The 13,934-nt window shown below is 38.2% G+C and overlaps 1 protein-coding gene across 5 annotated transcripts in view; it reads right to left on the bottom strand.

Moving 5' to 3' along the window:
• LOC130924297 (pro-neuregulin-2, membrane-bound isoform-like) overlaps positions 1-13,934 on the bottom strand; it is a 68,309-nt gene that overhangs the window by 26,721 nt on the left and 27,654 nt on the right. For all 5 annotated transcript variants that reach the window (XM_057850748.1, XM_057850750.1, XM_057850749.1 and 2 more), the window contains exons 4-5: positions 9,261-9,379; positions 7,615-7,738 (exon numbers count right to left, since the gene is read on the bottom strand). In XM_057850748.1, the coding sequence (XP_057706731.1) occupies positions 7,615-7,738; positions 9,261-9,379 (243 nt within the window). The remainder of the gene's footprint in view (positions 1-7,614; positions 7,739-9,260; positions 9,380-13,934) is intronic.

Raw genomic sequence — 13,934 nt, 5'->3', positions numbered from 1 at the left:
GAAAGTGCCACCTCAAAGCAATAACAGGTACAATTATATTCAATTTGACTACAATTCTGTGTGTGTTGCGTCACAGCTGAGACATCATTAGCTTTGCATTAGCTTCAATGATAAAGAAATGAAAAACAAACACTTATCTACTTCAAGTCATACACGGGCTTTTTACCCTAATTGCATAAATTCAAGCGTTCCACGTTTTTTGTTCGTTTCTTTAGGTGGAAAATGCTGTTAGGCAAGGGATGACGTATATCGAGACTACGTGCATTCTACCTTAATGATGGAAGGCTCGATTTATGCTCCAACTTCGTTAATATTTTTCCAATAATTTTATAAATTGTGATTTATTGACCTGTTTTGCACATGCACCAATTGTTTTCAATAAAGCAAGTAATGGAATCATGTTGTCCAAAAGATTCGTTGTGATCAATATATGCAATAAAAAAAAAAAAATAAATAAAAAAAAAAAGAATGACATACTATTTGTGTTTATACATGTGCGATGAGCTCATAATACCACAAATATAATCTAACAACATGAAATATACAGTATACTGTATATATATAATATATATTTTGTCTAAAAACGATGCAGAAAAATTAATTCATGCGTTCGTTACATCTAGATTGGATTACTGTAACTCCCTACTTGCAGCTTATCCTAAAAGTTCTCTAAAAGGTCCTCAGCTAGTCCAGAACGCAGCAGCAAGACTTTTAACAGGAACTAATAGAAGAGAGCACATCACCCCTGTGCTCCCGGCCCTTCACTAGTTTCCGGTCGAGATTACAATTAAATTTAAAATCCTCCTTCTTACATTTAAGACCATTAATGGTTTGGGGCCATCTTATCTCACCGATGCTCTGGTTCCATACTGCCCCAACAGAACACTCCGCTCTCAGAATGCAGGTCTACTGGTAGTTCCCAGGGTTTCTAAAAGTACAGTAGGAGCAAGAGCCTTTAGCTACCAAGCTCCTGTCTTATGCAATCAGCTTCCAGCTAGTATTAAAGAAGCCGACACAGTCTGTACATTTAAGATTAGACTAAAAACGTTCCTATTCGACAAAGCTTATGGTCAGGCTAGTTGAAATCAGACTAGACTCACAGTTCAGTCTAAGCTGCACTAGAAGCTATAATGCTGGGGGAAGTACAGCCAATGAGTCCTATCTCTTTTTTCTCACTCTACCTACCGCTTGTCTTACTCTATTTCTCTTTTCTAATTTTAATATCTAGTTGACTAGTCTCTTCATCACTAGTCACCCGGTGTCCCCTTTCCCCCCTCCCCTCTGGGGAGGCGCTATTTTTCAGCCGCAGCCTCCTGACTATCCCTCATCTCTACAAACTGTAACTCCGTCTGCTAATTCCCATTAGCAGTCTTGTGCATCTTGTCTATCTGTCCTGGGAGCGGATCTTTCCTGATTGTGGTACTCCCCATGGTTTCTCATTTTTTCCAGAGGGTTTTGGTTTTTTCTTCCTGACATGGAGGGTCTAAGGATGAGGGATGCCCAGGACTTGGACTAGAATTTTATTTAATTAATCTACTGTTACTGACTGTGTATCATATTGCCTCTGCAAAGAGCAATAGGGCGATATAGGGCTATACAAATAAAATCGAATTGAATTGAATTGAATGAAATTTACCTTAAAATATTTCCTCGTAACAACATAATCCGTGCCAGCCCTTCTGCATTTGGCAACTGTAATATTATTTGTAATTTCCCCTCATTTTGGTCCCTCAAGTGGCCGGCGTATCAATCTACACCCCGTGCTACACAGGCTGCACAGACTTATTGTCTGGTGCTGGTTTCAATTTAAGGTGTATAGCACGGTAGATCCACACTGGTGCTTTGAAGCTGAACACTGTTCAGAACATTGCACCTCCAAGCATACATACTGTACAGGCGCTTCCAGTAGTTCACACAATTAAGCACAACATATTAAATCCCGGAGATTCATCTACGTCGTGCTGAATGCATTTTTGGAGATTCCGTGGGTTCCTCTGGTTTTATTTTGCAGTTTAAAATTTTGTGAACTTCAACCGCAATTCATGGTGTTCTGTCTAAACCGGAGGTCTGTAGCAGAAAATGTCAAAGATTGTGCCGCCCATGTTTCTCTCAGGAAACTTGTCTAGAGGATTTGTATCTATCTACAAACTTCTGGACTCTCATAACCACTGGTATCATTCAGTGGAATAGAAACATCTAACATTCTTCTCAGCTACTGTAACCATCCTTTTTTCTTCTTGATTTTGGATGTATTTGAGGCTTTCAGAGCCTTTTTTCTTTTTTTGTTTTTGTTAACATTTTGGAAGGTTTTTTTAATCTCCTTTTCTTCGTGAGCCCTCTGTCTTCACGACTCTTCAAAAAGAGTTTGAAGCCCTTACTACAGTAGCTTACGTCTACAAATGTGAGTAAAGAAGAAGAATGCCACAGAATTTTAGTGATCAAATGTAACTACGCTATGTACAAATACTATAAAATACAACAAAATAATTTGTAGTACATAATCATCCATGAAGTAGCTTACTATAGAGAATAGCATTTGTGAGCTGTTTTTAAAACTTGTCATTCAATTTGAAATTGAAATTGAAAAACCTTGATCTTATCAAATTTACTTTGGAGGGTTTTTTGTTGTTGTTGTTGTTGCTGTTTTTAGTTAGATGTTTTTTACCTTTTAGCACTGTTATCTCTCTTTTTTGCAAAATGAGTGAAATGACGTTAGCATGACCATCTTTTTCTTTGGTTTTCTAAATAACAGGTGGGGCACAACTTCACCACTAGCAAACTTTACCCTACCAAATGTTGTGTCTGCTCGTATAAATGCCATGTCAAAGTTTCTGGTGGGGTATCACAGTCATTATAAAAACTGATTCGTGCCAGAGGAAGCTCAAACACGTAAAACGAACAATGCAAAAATTAAATCTTATCATAATTAATTTACAACGCACTACTTTTATGCCATGTCTACACTTCGCAGAGTATCTCGCAAAAATAAGAACTTTTTTACGGTTTGGCCTACCAACCACACGCAGACACACATTTAGTGCATCAAAAAGTTTTTTTTTTTTTTTTTTTTTTAAACATTCCATTTTTTTAACAGTTGAAAAGTCACGGCCTGCGACAAAAAATGTTCAAACATCATACAGTATGTGCGACCCTTGTTTCCATTCAGGGACTGCGCTTACGCTCATGGAGGATTTGGAATCTTACAACATCACATATATGTCGGGAATGTCTTGAAGACACATATAACAAATCAATAACGACCTCTGCTAACACGCTAACGGTTCATGCACATCTCACAAGACAAGGGCATAACAGTCTATAGTTGAACCGTTTTACTTTTTGTCATTCTTTCTGTGCTTAAATGCACATCAAGAAGTATATGTATTAAAAAAATTAAAATAAAAAAAAGAAACACTTATGCGCTTGGTGGTGGATGATATTTTTCCTACAAACGAGGTGGTATAGACGTTGATTTTTTGGTTTCTTGACAGATGGGGCAAAATACTCGTTTTTAAAAAGCCCTGCTACGTGTGGGCATGGCCTAAATCTTGCTATGCAACTCTATACTATAAGAACAAAAGCAATTGTAAGGTTTCCCCAAAGCTGCCAGGAATGAACAGAACTGCTACTTACCAAAATCACGTTTTGTTTCTGCAATTCTTTAAAAACAATAAAATACTCCGAACCGCTTATCCTCATTAGGGTCACGGGGGTGCTGGAGCCAATCCCAGCTAACTACGGGCAGTAGGCGGGGTACATCCTGAATCGGTTGCCAGCCAATTGCAGGACACAAGGAGAGGAACAACCATTCGCGCACACACTCAAACCTAGTCCCAATTTAGAGTGTTCGATCAGCCTACCATGCATGTTTTTGGGATATGAGGAGAAACCCGTGTACCCGGAGAAAACCCATGCAGGCACGGGCAGAACATGCAAACTCCACACAGGAAGGCCGGAGTCCGGCCGAGGACTAGTGAGCATCAGAGCCACTATCCAGGAGGAAACTACATCCCTCCAAGAGTACATCATGAGATTGGACCCCAGTGATCACCTGCTCGGTGAATGCCTCAGAAAACAGAAGCCCAGTAAGGAGGAGGACCCTGAGGAGATATCATGGAAGGACAAGCCCCTGCATGGTATGTACCACCGACAAATTGAGGGGGTAGCTGACATGGAAAAAACATACCAGTGGCTGGAAAAGGCCGGACTGAAAGACAGCACGGAGGCACTGATCATGGCAGCACAAGAACAGGCTGCAATCCTATGGACAGCCAAGATCCTGGGCAGAACCCTCAAGCTCCTAGGCCTCTGGTAGAGGACCCGAGTTTGAAAGGAGAGACCATACCGCCCGGGTGGGCGAGACAACGATTTTATATATGATACTGTGTATATATATATACAGTATATATACACACACATATAATATATATATATATATATATATATATATATATATATATATATATATATATAAGTATTTGAACGCCCTGCGATTTTGAAATGATGGGCGGGTATGACATTTTTATGGTAGGTGCCTGTCCTTGCCTGGTATACCAGCACAAGAGTGACGTTACTCGTTAAGAACATGTCACACAAATAAACAAATCTGATTGGACGGTATATTTTGTACTAGCTCAAGAGGCCGTTATTGGGCTGGGTCCTAGATTATTTCTCACAGTGTTTGAAAAATACAGGGAGAATAGTCTGGCAAAGCCAGGCAATGCTTGTCCACCATGAGAGAAAATCCAGAAATCACAGTGTATGAAATATTAACAATTCATTTGTATTAGACTGCTGGAAATACGTGTTGGAACACCTGAGAAAATCAAAGTTAATATTTGGTACAGTAGCCTTTGATGACAATTACAGTGGTAAAACGTTTCCTGTACTTTTGTACAGCTTTCCACCAGGTTTGCACAGACTGCAGCAGGGATTTTGCACCACTGCTCCATGCAGATCTTCTGGGGCTGTCACTGAGAAACACGGTGTTTGAGCTTTCCCCAAAGATTTTCTATTGAGTTTAGGTCTGGACATTGGCTAGGCCCATCCAGAGCCTTGATGTGCTCTTAACAAAGTCCCTCGTTGGTTATTATGGGTGTCTGTTTTGGCCTGTTGTCACCCAGCACGACCCATTTTCAATGCTCTAACTAAGGGAAGGAGGTAGTTTCCCAAAATCTCACAATACCTGGCCCTGGTCATCCTTTCCTTAATACAGTGCAGTCATCTAGTCCCAGATGCTGAAAAACGCCCTAAAAGCAAGATGCTACCACCCCCATGCTTCACAGTAGGGATGGTGTTCTTGGGATGGTACTCATCATTCTTCTTCCTCCAAACACTATGGCTAGGTTCATACTGCAGGTCTTAATGCACAATTCCGATTTTTTTGTCATATCTGTTTTTTTGGTGAGCCCGTTCAGACTGCCTTTGTCCATAGAGCCCGTTCATGTATCACGCATGCGCATTAATTCGCAGTCCGACACGCGCTGAGCAAGCTGACCCACTTGCGCAGAAGCATTAAAACAAAAAACTATGTACTGTGCGTGCATGATCCACACATACCTCATGTGTGTGTGTCAGTTTGCCCCGACTCAGCCATGTAAGCAATATGGAAATATTGCTCATTTGGCACACAGTAAGAAACCGAGCATTATCAGGCTTATCCTTTTCTTCATTGTAGTTTTTTATGAAGCCTGCATCCTGCATAGTAAAAGCCAGTTCAAGCTTGGCGCTAACGCTAATAAACAGCTAGATCGCTGCAGTCTTGTGTGCTGCTCTAGCTGTTTGCTGACGTAATTGCTGCATGAATTCCGATTTGGGGGACTTGACAGTTTAGACCACTGCCACATTCTGGAAAAATGTGGCCCAAATTGGATTTAAACCACATAATAAAGTGACCCAGATCAGATTTGAAATGATCCACTTCTATGCGACTTGTCCCGTTCAGAACGTCAAGTTAATGCCTCACTCGAGTCGGAAAAATACAAAAAATTTGAATTCGTGCATTAAGACCTGCAGTATGAACCTAGCCTATGAGTGGAAATAAGACAAAAAAGTTCCATTTTAATCTCATATGACCACATGATTTTCTCCTATGACTCCTCTGGATCAATCAAAATGTCATTGGCAAACTTAAAGCGGGCATGGACATGTACTGGTTTAAGCAGGGGAACCTTCTGTACCATGCATGATTTTAAACCATGAGTGTATTACTAACAGTAAGCTTGGAATTGGTGGTCCCAGCTGTTTTCAGGTCATTGAAATCTCCTCCTGTGTAGTTCTTGGCTGATTCCTCACCATTCTTAGGATCATTGAGACCCATTCCATTTTCTAATTTTCTTCCATTTTCTAATCATTGCTCTAACGGTGGATCTTATGTCACCAAGCTGCTTGGCATTTTTCCCGTAACCCTGTCCAGCCTTGAAGGGATCTACAATACTGTCTCTGGTGTCTTTGGACAACTCTTTGGTCTTGAACATGTTAGGTATTGGAGTCTTCCTGATTGTATGGGGTGGACAGGTTTTTATATACAGCTACATGCCTCAAAAAGTCTACCTCCACTCCACTTATTCGTTGGACTCTTTAAAGGCGACTAACAGGTCGTTGAGGCTCACAATTCTTGCTAATAGATAGGTGTTGAAATACTTATTTGTAGCAGTATAGTACAAATAAATTGTTAAAAAATCATACACTGTAAATTCTGGATTTTTTTCTTTAGATTGTCTCTCACAGTGGACAAGCACTTACCATGAAAATTTCAAATCCACCCATCATTTCTAAGTGGGACGACTTGCAAAATCGCAGGGTGTTCAAATACTTATTTTCCTATAAATATATGAATTATTTTTTTTAAGTAATTAAAAAAGCACATGAATATTGATTGTGATGCCAGAATCTCATTATAGTTATCTTGCATTTTTAATTGATTAATTTATGATTTTTAAGAGAAGCGAAGAGAATCCTGTTCAAAGTGGTGAAATAGTGAAAGCTCACAAAAAACAAAGGGTTTGCATTAAAGAATTTCATGGTGCTCAATGGTATTTTTAACTGTGGGGCTAATACATTTTTAAAGACCTTGTAAAGTGATTTTAGTGATTTGTTTCTAAATGCATGAAATATGTTTGAAGATAAGTGATGAAAACATGAGCAAAACTGTTTGGCTGACTTGTGAGACTATCAAGTTGGTATCTATACATGATTGTTGCCGTCTATATACTGTACAGTAGAACAGCTATAGTATTTCTCCGTAAGTCATATGCTTTGGTGTATGAAATTGGCTCTTGTGGTTTCTCTGCTTTAGATGATATTTTATCATGGAACGAGAAACTTAAGAATGTTCTACCATTCAATCACTACTAGAATTATCTAAATTTATGCACGCATGCTAACAATGCTTTAAAAATGGCATCCTTTATGGCGGGGACTTTGGCCTGCGACTGCATTCAATACAATCAGCGAAAAAGGGCCTGTTGCACGGGTTTGTATTTCAATCAGTGGACAGAGGACAAAAAAAAATAATGCCACAAAACCAGAAAGTCATTGGCCCAAAACAAAAAAACAGTAAGAGGCAAGACTGGAGAATTGATTGAGGTGATGGAAAGAATAGAGTCAACTTACTTGCAAGAAAGCTCGTTAATACCATGTATGAAGTAACAGTCTCCACCGTTGCTGCAGTAGGCCTTTTCCGTGTCGTTGCAGTGCCTCACATGACTCACACCCAAGGACAAAGTGGTGGTAGTTACTAAGAGTAAAATATGAGAAATATACATTTTTTAAAATACTTTTTTCCAGTTTTAAAGGAAAGTCACTTGCATATTCTACCACTACTAGTATAACTACCTATGTAACCAGAAAATGCAAATTCTGGAGAAATTGCAATGGTTGCTTTGTTGTTATGGTTGGTATACTGGGTCACTTCCTGTTCAATTTCAGGCATTTTGTGGTCATTTCCTGTAGATATCGGGTCACTACGTGTCGATTTGGGGCATTTTGGGTTCACTTCCTGTTGATCACAGGTCACTTCCTGTCAATGGAATGGTGAATAGGGCCATCGGAAACGAATGGGAAATTTTGTTTGTTGGAAATTAATGGGAAAGTTTTTGGTAAATTTTGGCGGAACTGTACGTTTTTGCCGCAAGAAAAAAATAACAGCCTGGTGCGTTTTAATATCCTGAATTTTTTATGTGTAAATGATGGTATTTGGTGATGACTTTTTTTTTAAACTTTAGGAAAAGTGGCATTTTGAAATTTAACTTTTTCTTCAAAAAATAAAAAAAAAACACCTTTTTCAGCGAACGATAATATTTGCGTGTTAAACGAAAAACAGCCCGCCTTGCATGAGAATTCAGGTCGTTTTGGTGTGTGAACGGTATCGATGGGTTAAGCATTTTTTTAACTGAACAGCGCGCTGAAGAAACACCATAGGGGTGGAATAAGGAATATTATAGATGGTAGCTTTTGCCTTGCATGCAAAGCTACCAACAAAAAGCCTCCGCAAGTGTATGACAAGGTATACTTAAGAGGAGCATGGAGAAAGAGTGGTTAACATTTGCAACAAGAAGCTCCCAAACAATTTCAGTCATTTGTTATTAAATAATTTCAATATTTTTTTTTAAAAAGAAGCACTAAAAATACACGGAGAATTGTGAGCAATTTCGTACTGCTGAAGTAAAATTTTGTGGACCAACGGGACATTTTACCCATGTGCAGCGCATGAAGTGAGGTAGTGGCGACTTCAATTTGCCATGTATATGTTAAAAGACCAATAACATTCAGGGGAAATTAATCGTTCATTACATTTGCTATCCCACTAGCTTGCTAGCTAGCTAAAACGTGCAAAATGACAAAGCCTCTCTTGGTGTGTAAGTGCACATCATAGAGACACTTCAGGAAAAGTTAATTGTTCATTTAATACACAGGGTCTTTAAAAGGCCTTTCTATGTTTATTTGGTCTCCAAAGCATTGACTTTCGGTGGGCCTCTCTCCCACACCGTTACAAACAGTTCAAGGTTATTTCAGTACAGCTTCACTGACCAAAGCACTAAAACTAAATCTGGATTTGCAAACCGAGATGTTACACATTTTCTGCCCATTGGTCCTTAAGGTTAGGTTAAAGGCTATGCGCCTGATTAAGTACCTTAACTTTTATATTGTATAAAATTCTCATAAAATTTAATCTTCTAAGTTAAAGCAGCACAGTACCACGATTGAACTAAGAAGATTTTGGGGGGAAAAGATCAAATTTAAAGTTGAATAATGCTCACATATGTGCACGCTGATAATACTTGTGACGTTTTCTTGTCCAACTGAGTTTTCAGCCACACAGGTGTAGTTTCCAGAGTCTTCCACACGCACCCGACTGATCAGCACCTTGGAATTTTTTCTTTAGGAAAAAAAATGAGAGTCAAAATAGAAAAAAAAAAAGAAGCAGATGCATCTGTGATTTGACAGAAATGCAATTTGATACTCATATTAATGAAAATACCATTTACAAAACACACAGAAAGATAGCTTTTTATTCTCTTTCCATATTTCCTCACGTTTAAAATTACTGTAAAGTGTTGGCTTGATGCATATTTCACCATCACCTTCATTATTTGTGTTATTTCATTAAAGCCTGTCATGTTTTACTTCAATTTTAATCGGATAAAACCAAACTTTTGTACAGCCAGTGTGATCCAAATGAGAACAAGCAGAGTAGAAAACGGATGGTAGCCACATCTGGAACAACAACAAACTAAGTGTTGTCCTTATATGACTCTTTGGCTATACAATGTCAACACATCATGGTGAAGCATTTCAATCGTCATCATCGATTTACCCTGAAAGGTGGTGGATTCGAGTAGTTTGTCTTAGAATCTAAAACATAGCCATCACTTTCAAATGCACATCAATGAAATCATAAGCTAAGACATCAAGAATTTCAACATTTACAAACTGATGATTGCCACGCTTTTTCTGTAATTCTGTTCTTCTGTTTATCTTGCATACTGTACATCATTGCATCAATATAAGGTTAAATCTACTACTTTCTGGCCGTGTTGTTTGGCCTTGGTTAAGAACCGTGTACTACCAAGTGCTCATTTTTACATTGTGATTCATGTGAGAAGTGGAGTAAAAATGTAAAAATAAAAATTATAATTCAAAATACAGTGGTACCTCTACATCCGACGTTAATTCGTTCCAGGACCTAGTTTGTAAGTCAAAATGGTCATATGTCGAGCAGGATTTTCCCATAAGAAAACATTATAATTCCATTAATTCATTCCACAGTTCGAAAACCTGAATAAATACTGCTGGTACTATTGCAAATAGAAATTAGAGCAAAACAAATAAATTTTGAATAAAAATTGGAATAATAATATCATATTAGTAACAATAATATTAATTCCTGTAATATTGCAACAAATCGGGTTCTGATGTGGCGAATGTGTTTGCGTGGGGTACCTAAACGCATCGCGTGGTGACTTGACAGAGTAAAATGGGACTTTTTAACTTTTTCTTTGTTCAACTGCGCAGGACAGTAGGCGTATTGTGTTGCACAAGTTGATGGAATAAATGATTAGAAATCTGACGAAGCTGGCAATTTCTTTGGCAATGTTACCACAATAATAATTGTCACCTTAACTTACGAAGACTGGCAAACGGATATCGGAGGAGGACCATCAAGAGTAGACATACTACAGCGGTATAGACTAGGGATGGGCGGATCGATACCAAAATATCGATATTTCGATCCAGCGCGTTAAATTTTAGGTATCGATCCCCAAGCAAAAGTATCGATATCTGGAATTAATATATTACAGTTGTGGTCAAAAGTTTACATACACTTGTGAAGAACATAATGTCATGGCTCTCTTGAGTTTCCAGTTATTTCTACAACTCTGATTTTTCTCTGATAGAGTGATTGGAACAGATACTTCTTTGTCACAAAAAACATTCATGAAGTTTGGTTCTTTTATGACTTTATTATGGGTGAACAGAAAAAAGTGATCAAATCTGCTGGGTCAAAAATATACATACAGCAGCGCTAATATTTGGTAACATGTCCCTTGGCCATTTTCACTTCAATTAGGCACTTTTGGTAGCCATCCACAAGCTTCTGGCAAGCTTCTGGTTGAATCTTTGACCACTCCTCTTGACAGAATTGGTGCAGTTCAGTTAAATTTGATAGCTTTCTGACATGGACTTGTTTCTTCAGCATTGTTCACAAGTTCTCAATGGGGTTTTGGGAAGGCCATTCGAAAACCTTAATTCTAGCCTGATTTAGCCATTCCATTACCACTTTTGATGTGTGTTTGGGGTCATTGTCCTGTTGGAACACCCAACTGCGCCCAAGACCCAATCTTCGGGCTGATGACGTTAGGTTATCTTGAAGAATTTGAAGGTAATCCTCCTTCATTATCCCATTTACTCTCTGTAAAGCACCAGTTCCATTGGCAGCTAAACAGCCCCACGGCATAATACTATCACCACCGTGCTTGACGGTAGGCATGGTGTACTTGGGGTTAAAGGCCTCACCTTTTCTCCTCCAAACATATTGCTGGGCATTGTGGCCAAACAGCTCGATTTTTGTTTCGTCTGACCACAGAACTTTCCTCCAGAAGGTCTTATCTTTGTCCATGTGATCAGCAGCAAACTTCAGTCGAGCCTTAAGGTGCCGCTTTTGGAGCAAGGGCTTCCTTCTTGCACGGCAGCCTCTCAGTCCATGGACATGCAAAACATGCTTGACTGTGGACACTGACACCTGTGTTCCAGCAGCATCTAATTCTTGGCAGATCTGCTTTTTGGTGATTCTCGGATGAATCTTCACCCTCCTGACCAATTTTCTCTCAGCAGCAGGTGATAGCTTGCGTTTTCTTCCTGATTGTGGCAGTGACAAAACAGTGCCATGCACTTTATACTTACAAACAATTGTTTGCACTGTTGCTCTTGGGACCTGCAGCTGCTTTGAAATGGCTCCAAGTGACTTTTCTGACTTGTTCAAGTCAATGATTGTTCAAGTCAATAATCACTCACAAGAAATTGCTAATTCGTGTTGCTGTATGTATATTTTTGACCCAGCAGATTTCATCACTTTTTCTGTTAACCCATAATAAAGTCATAAAAGAACCAAACTTCATGAATGTTTTTTTGTGACAAAGAAGTATCTGTTCCAATCACTCTATCGGAGAAAAATCAGAGTTGTAGAAATAACTGGAAACTCAAGAGAGCCATGACATTATGTTCATCACAAGTGTATGTAAGCTTTTGACCACAACTGTATATTTTCTTTGTCAATTTTTGGGTATATTTTTGTGCACACTTTTTGTACTACTTTTCCCTTTTGCATTCTACACGCACGTAAGCACTGCACACACATAAGCAGTGCACCGGCGTGTGCTCCCGCCCCCATTCACGTCCCTATCCTGTGTCGAACAGCATGCTTTTCCTCCGCCCCTCTCACACCTTATTTCTTACTTAACCTTATTATTATTTCTTATTCATTTATTATTATTTCTTGTGAATTTATGTTTCATATTTTTATTTTTTCATGAAATGTTTTTCCATATTTTTTTTATGTTACAAACAATTAAATGCTTGATTTCATATGTTTTGTTGCTACTTATTTTTATTTTGTTCAAGGTCTGTTTCAATTATTTCAAGATGTTTTTATGTATTTATTTTTATTATTAGTTTTTTGTTGTTGTTTTTTTCAAAATCTGTTTGAAAATTGTGTTAGTAAAATAAAATTCAAAAACGTCAAGTGACGATTGATTATTGGATTTGTTTTTAGTGATCTAACGTATGAGTGCGGTAACATGCTACTATTCATTCGTTCTTTAATTAGATCAAAAATATTTAATTTAGGTAGATTAAAATTTGATCAAATACAACGTGCAGCAGGGAAATGTTCTGTGCATATGAATTTAAGGGTCATGGTTAAAGAGTGAGACTGACTAATCAGAGTTTGTTGTTGATGGATTGGTTTGTGAGTTTGAGGGAAACTGCTTTGCTAGTTATTAAAAGCAGCAGTTTTCCATTGCAAAGCATATTTGACACAAAGAGACTTAATAGTTTTTGAGTGCTTGATGTAGTTGTACATTAGATATCATCAGAATGGCTGAGAACACTGCAGGGTTGTTTTATATATATATATATATATATATATATATATATATATATATATATATACACATATACTGTATATATATATATATATATATATATATATATATATATATATATATATATATATATATATATATATATATATATATATATATATATATATATATATATATATATACACACACACATATACTGTATATATATATACATACATATATATATATGTACATATACAGTGCCTTGCAAAAGTATTCGGCCCCCTTGAACCTTGCAACCTTTCGCCACATTTCAGGCTTCAAACATATGGCCAACATCAATATGACGCCAACACGATCGCAGACATCATCAGACGGCGACTACGAAGCCCGTCGCCACGGTCGCGCAGCAAGAAGGTGAGGTGTTGTGCCGAAAAATAGCCGCCCTGCGTGAAATGTCCTCCCTGACGGGAGCGCCCACACGGAAAGGACTTTCTTGTACCGTGAATACGTATTATTTTACTCTGCTTGAACTAATAAATGTCATACCTGTGTGATTGTCATTGGGATATGGTCGTGAAAACCTGTAGACTAATACATTTATGTTCAAAGATGGTTATGTGACCCAGTCCACGATTTGTTGCTAAAATACAGTGCTAATATTTTGTGTAATTGAATTATTCATAACTGATCTTAGAGTCGTAAATCCATTACTGTAATGCGTCCATGAAAACATTTGATGTTTTCACGTCAATAAAGCGTTATAAATAGGCGCTCCCGTCAGGGGGGACATTTCACACGGGGCAGCTATTTTTCGGCACACACCGGCCCATTGTCGATCAAGTTTCATTT

Source organism: Corythoichthys intestinalis, chromosome 11 (genome assembly GCF_030265065.1).
Source record: "Corythoichthys intestinalis isolate RoL2023-P3 chromosome 11, ASM3026506v1, whole genome shotgun sequence".
Taxonomy (NCBI): Eukaryota; Metazoa; Chordata; class Actinopteri; order Syngnathiformes; family Syngnathidae; genus Corythoichthys; species Corythoichthys intestinalis.
This window is presented reverse-complemented; position numbering and strand designations above follow the sequence as displayed.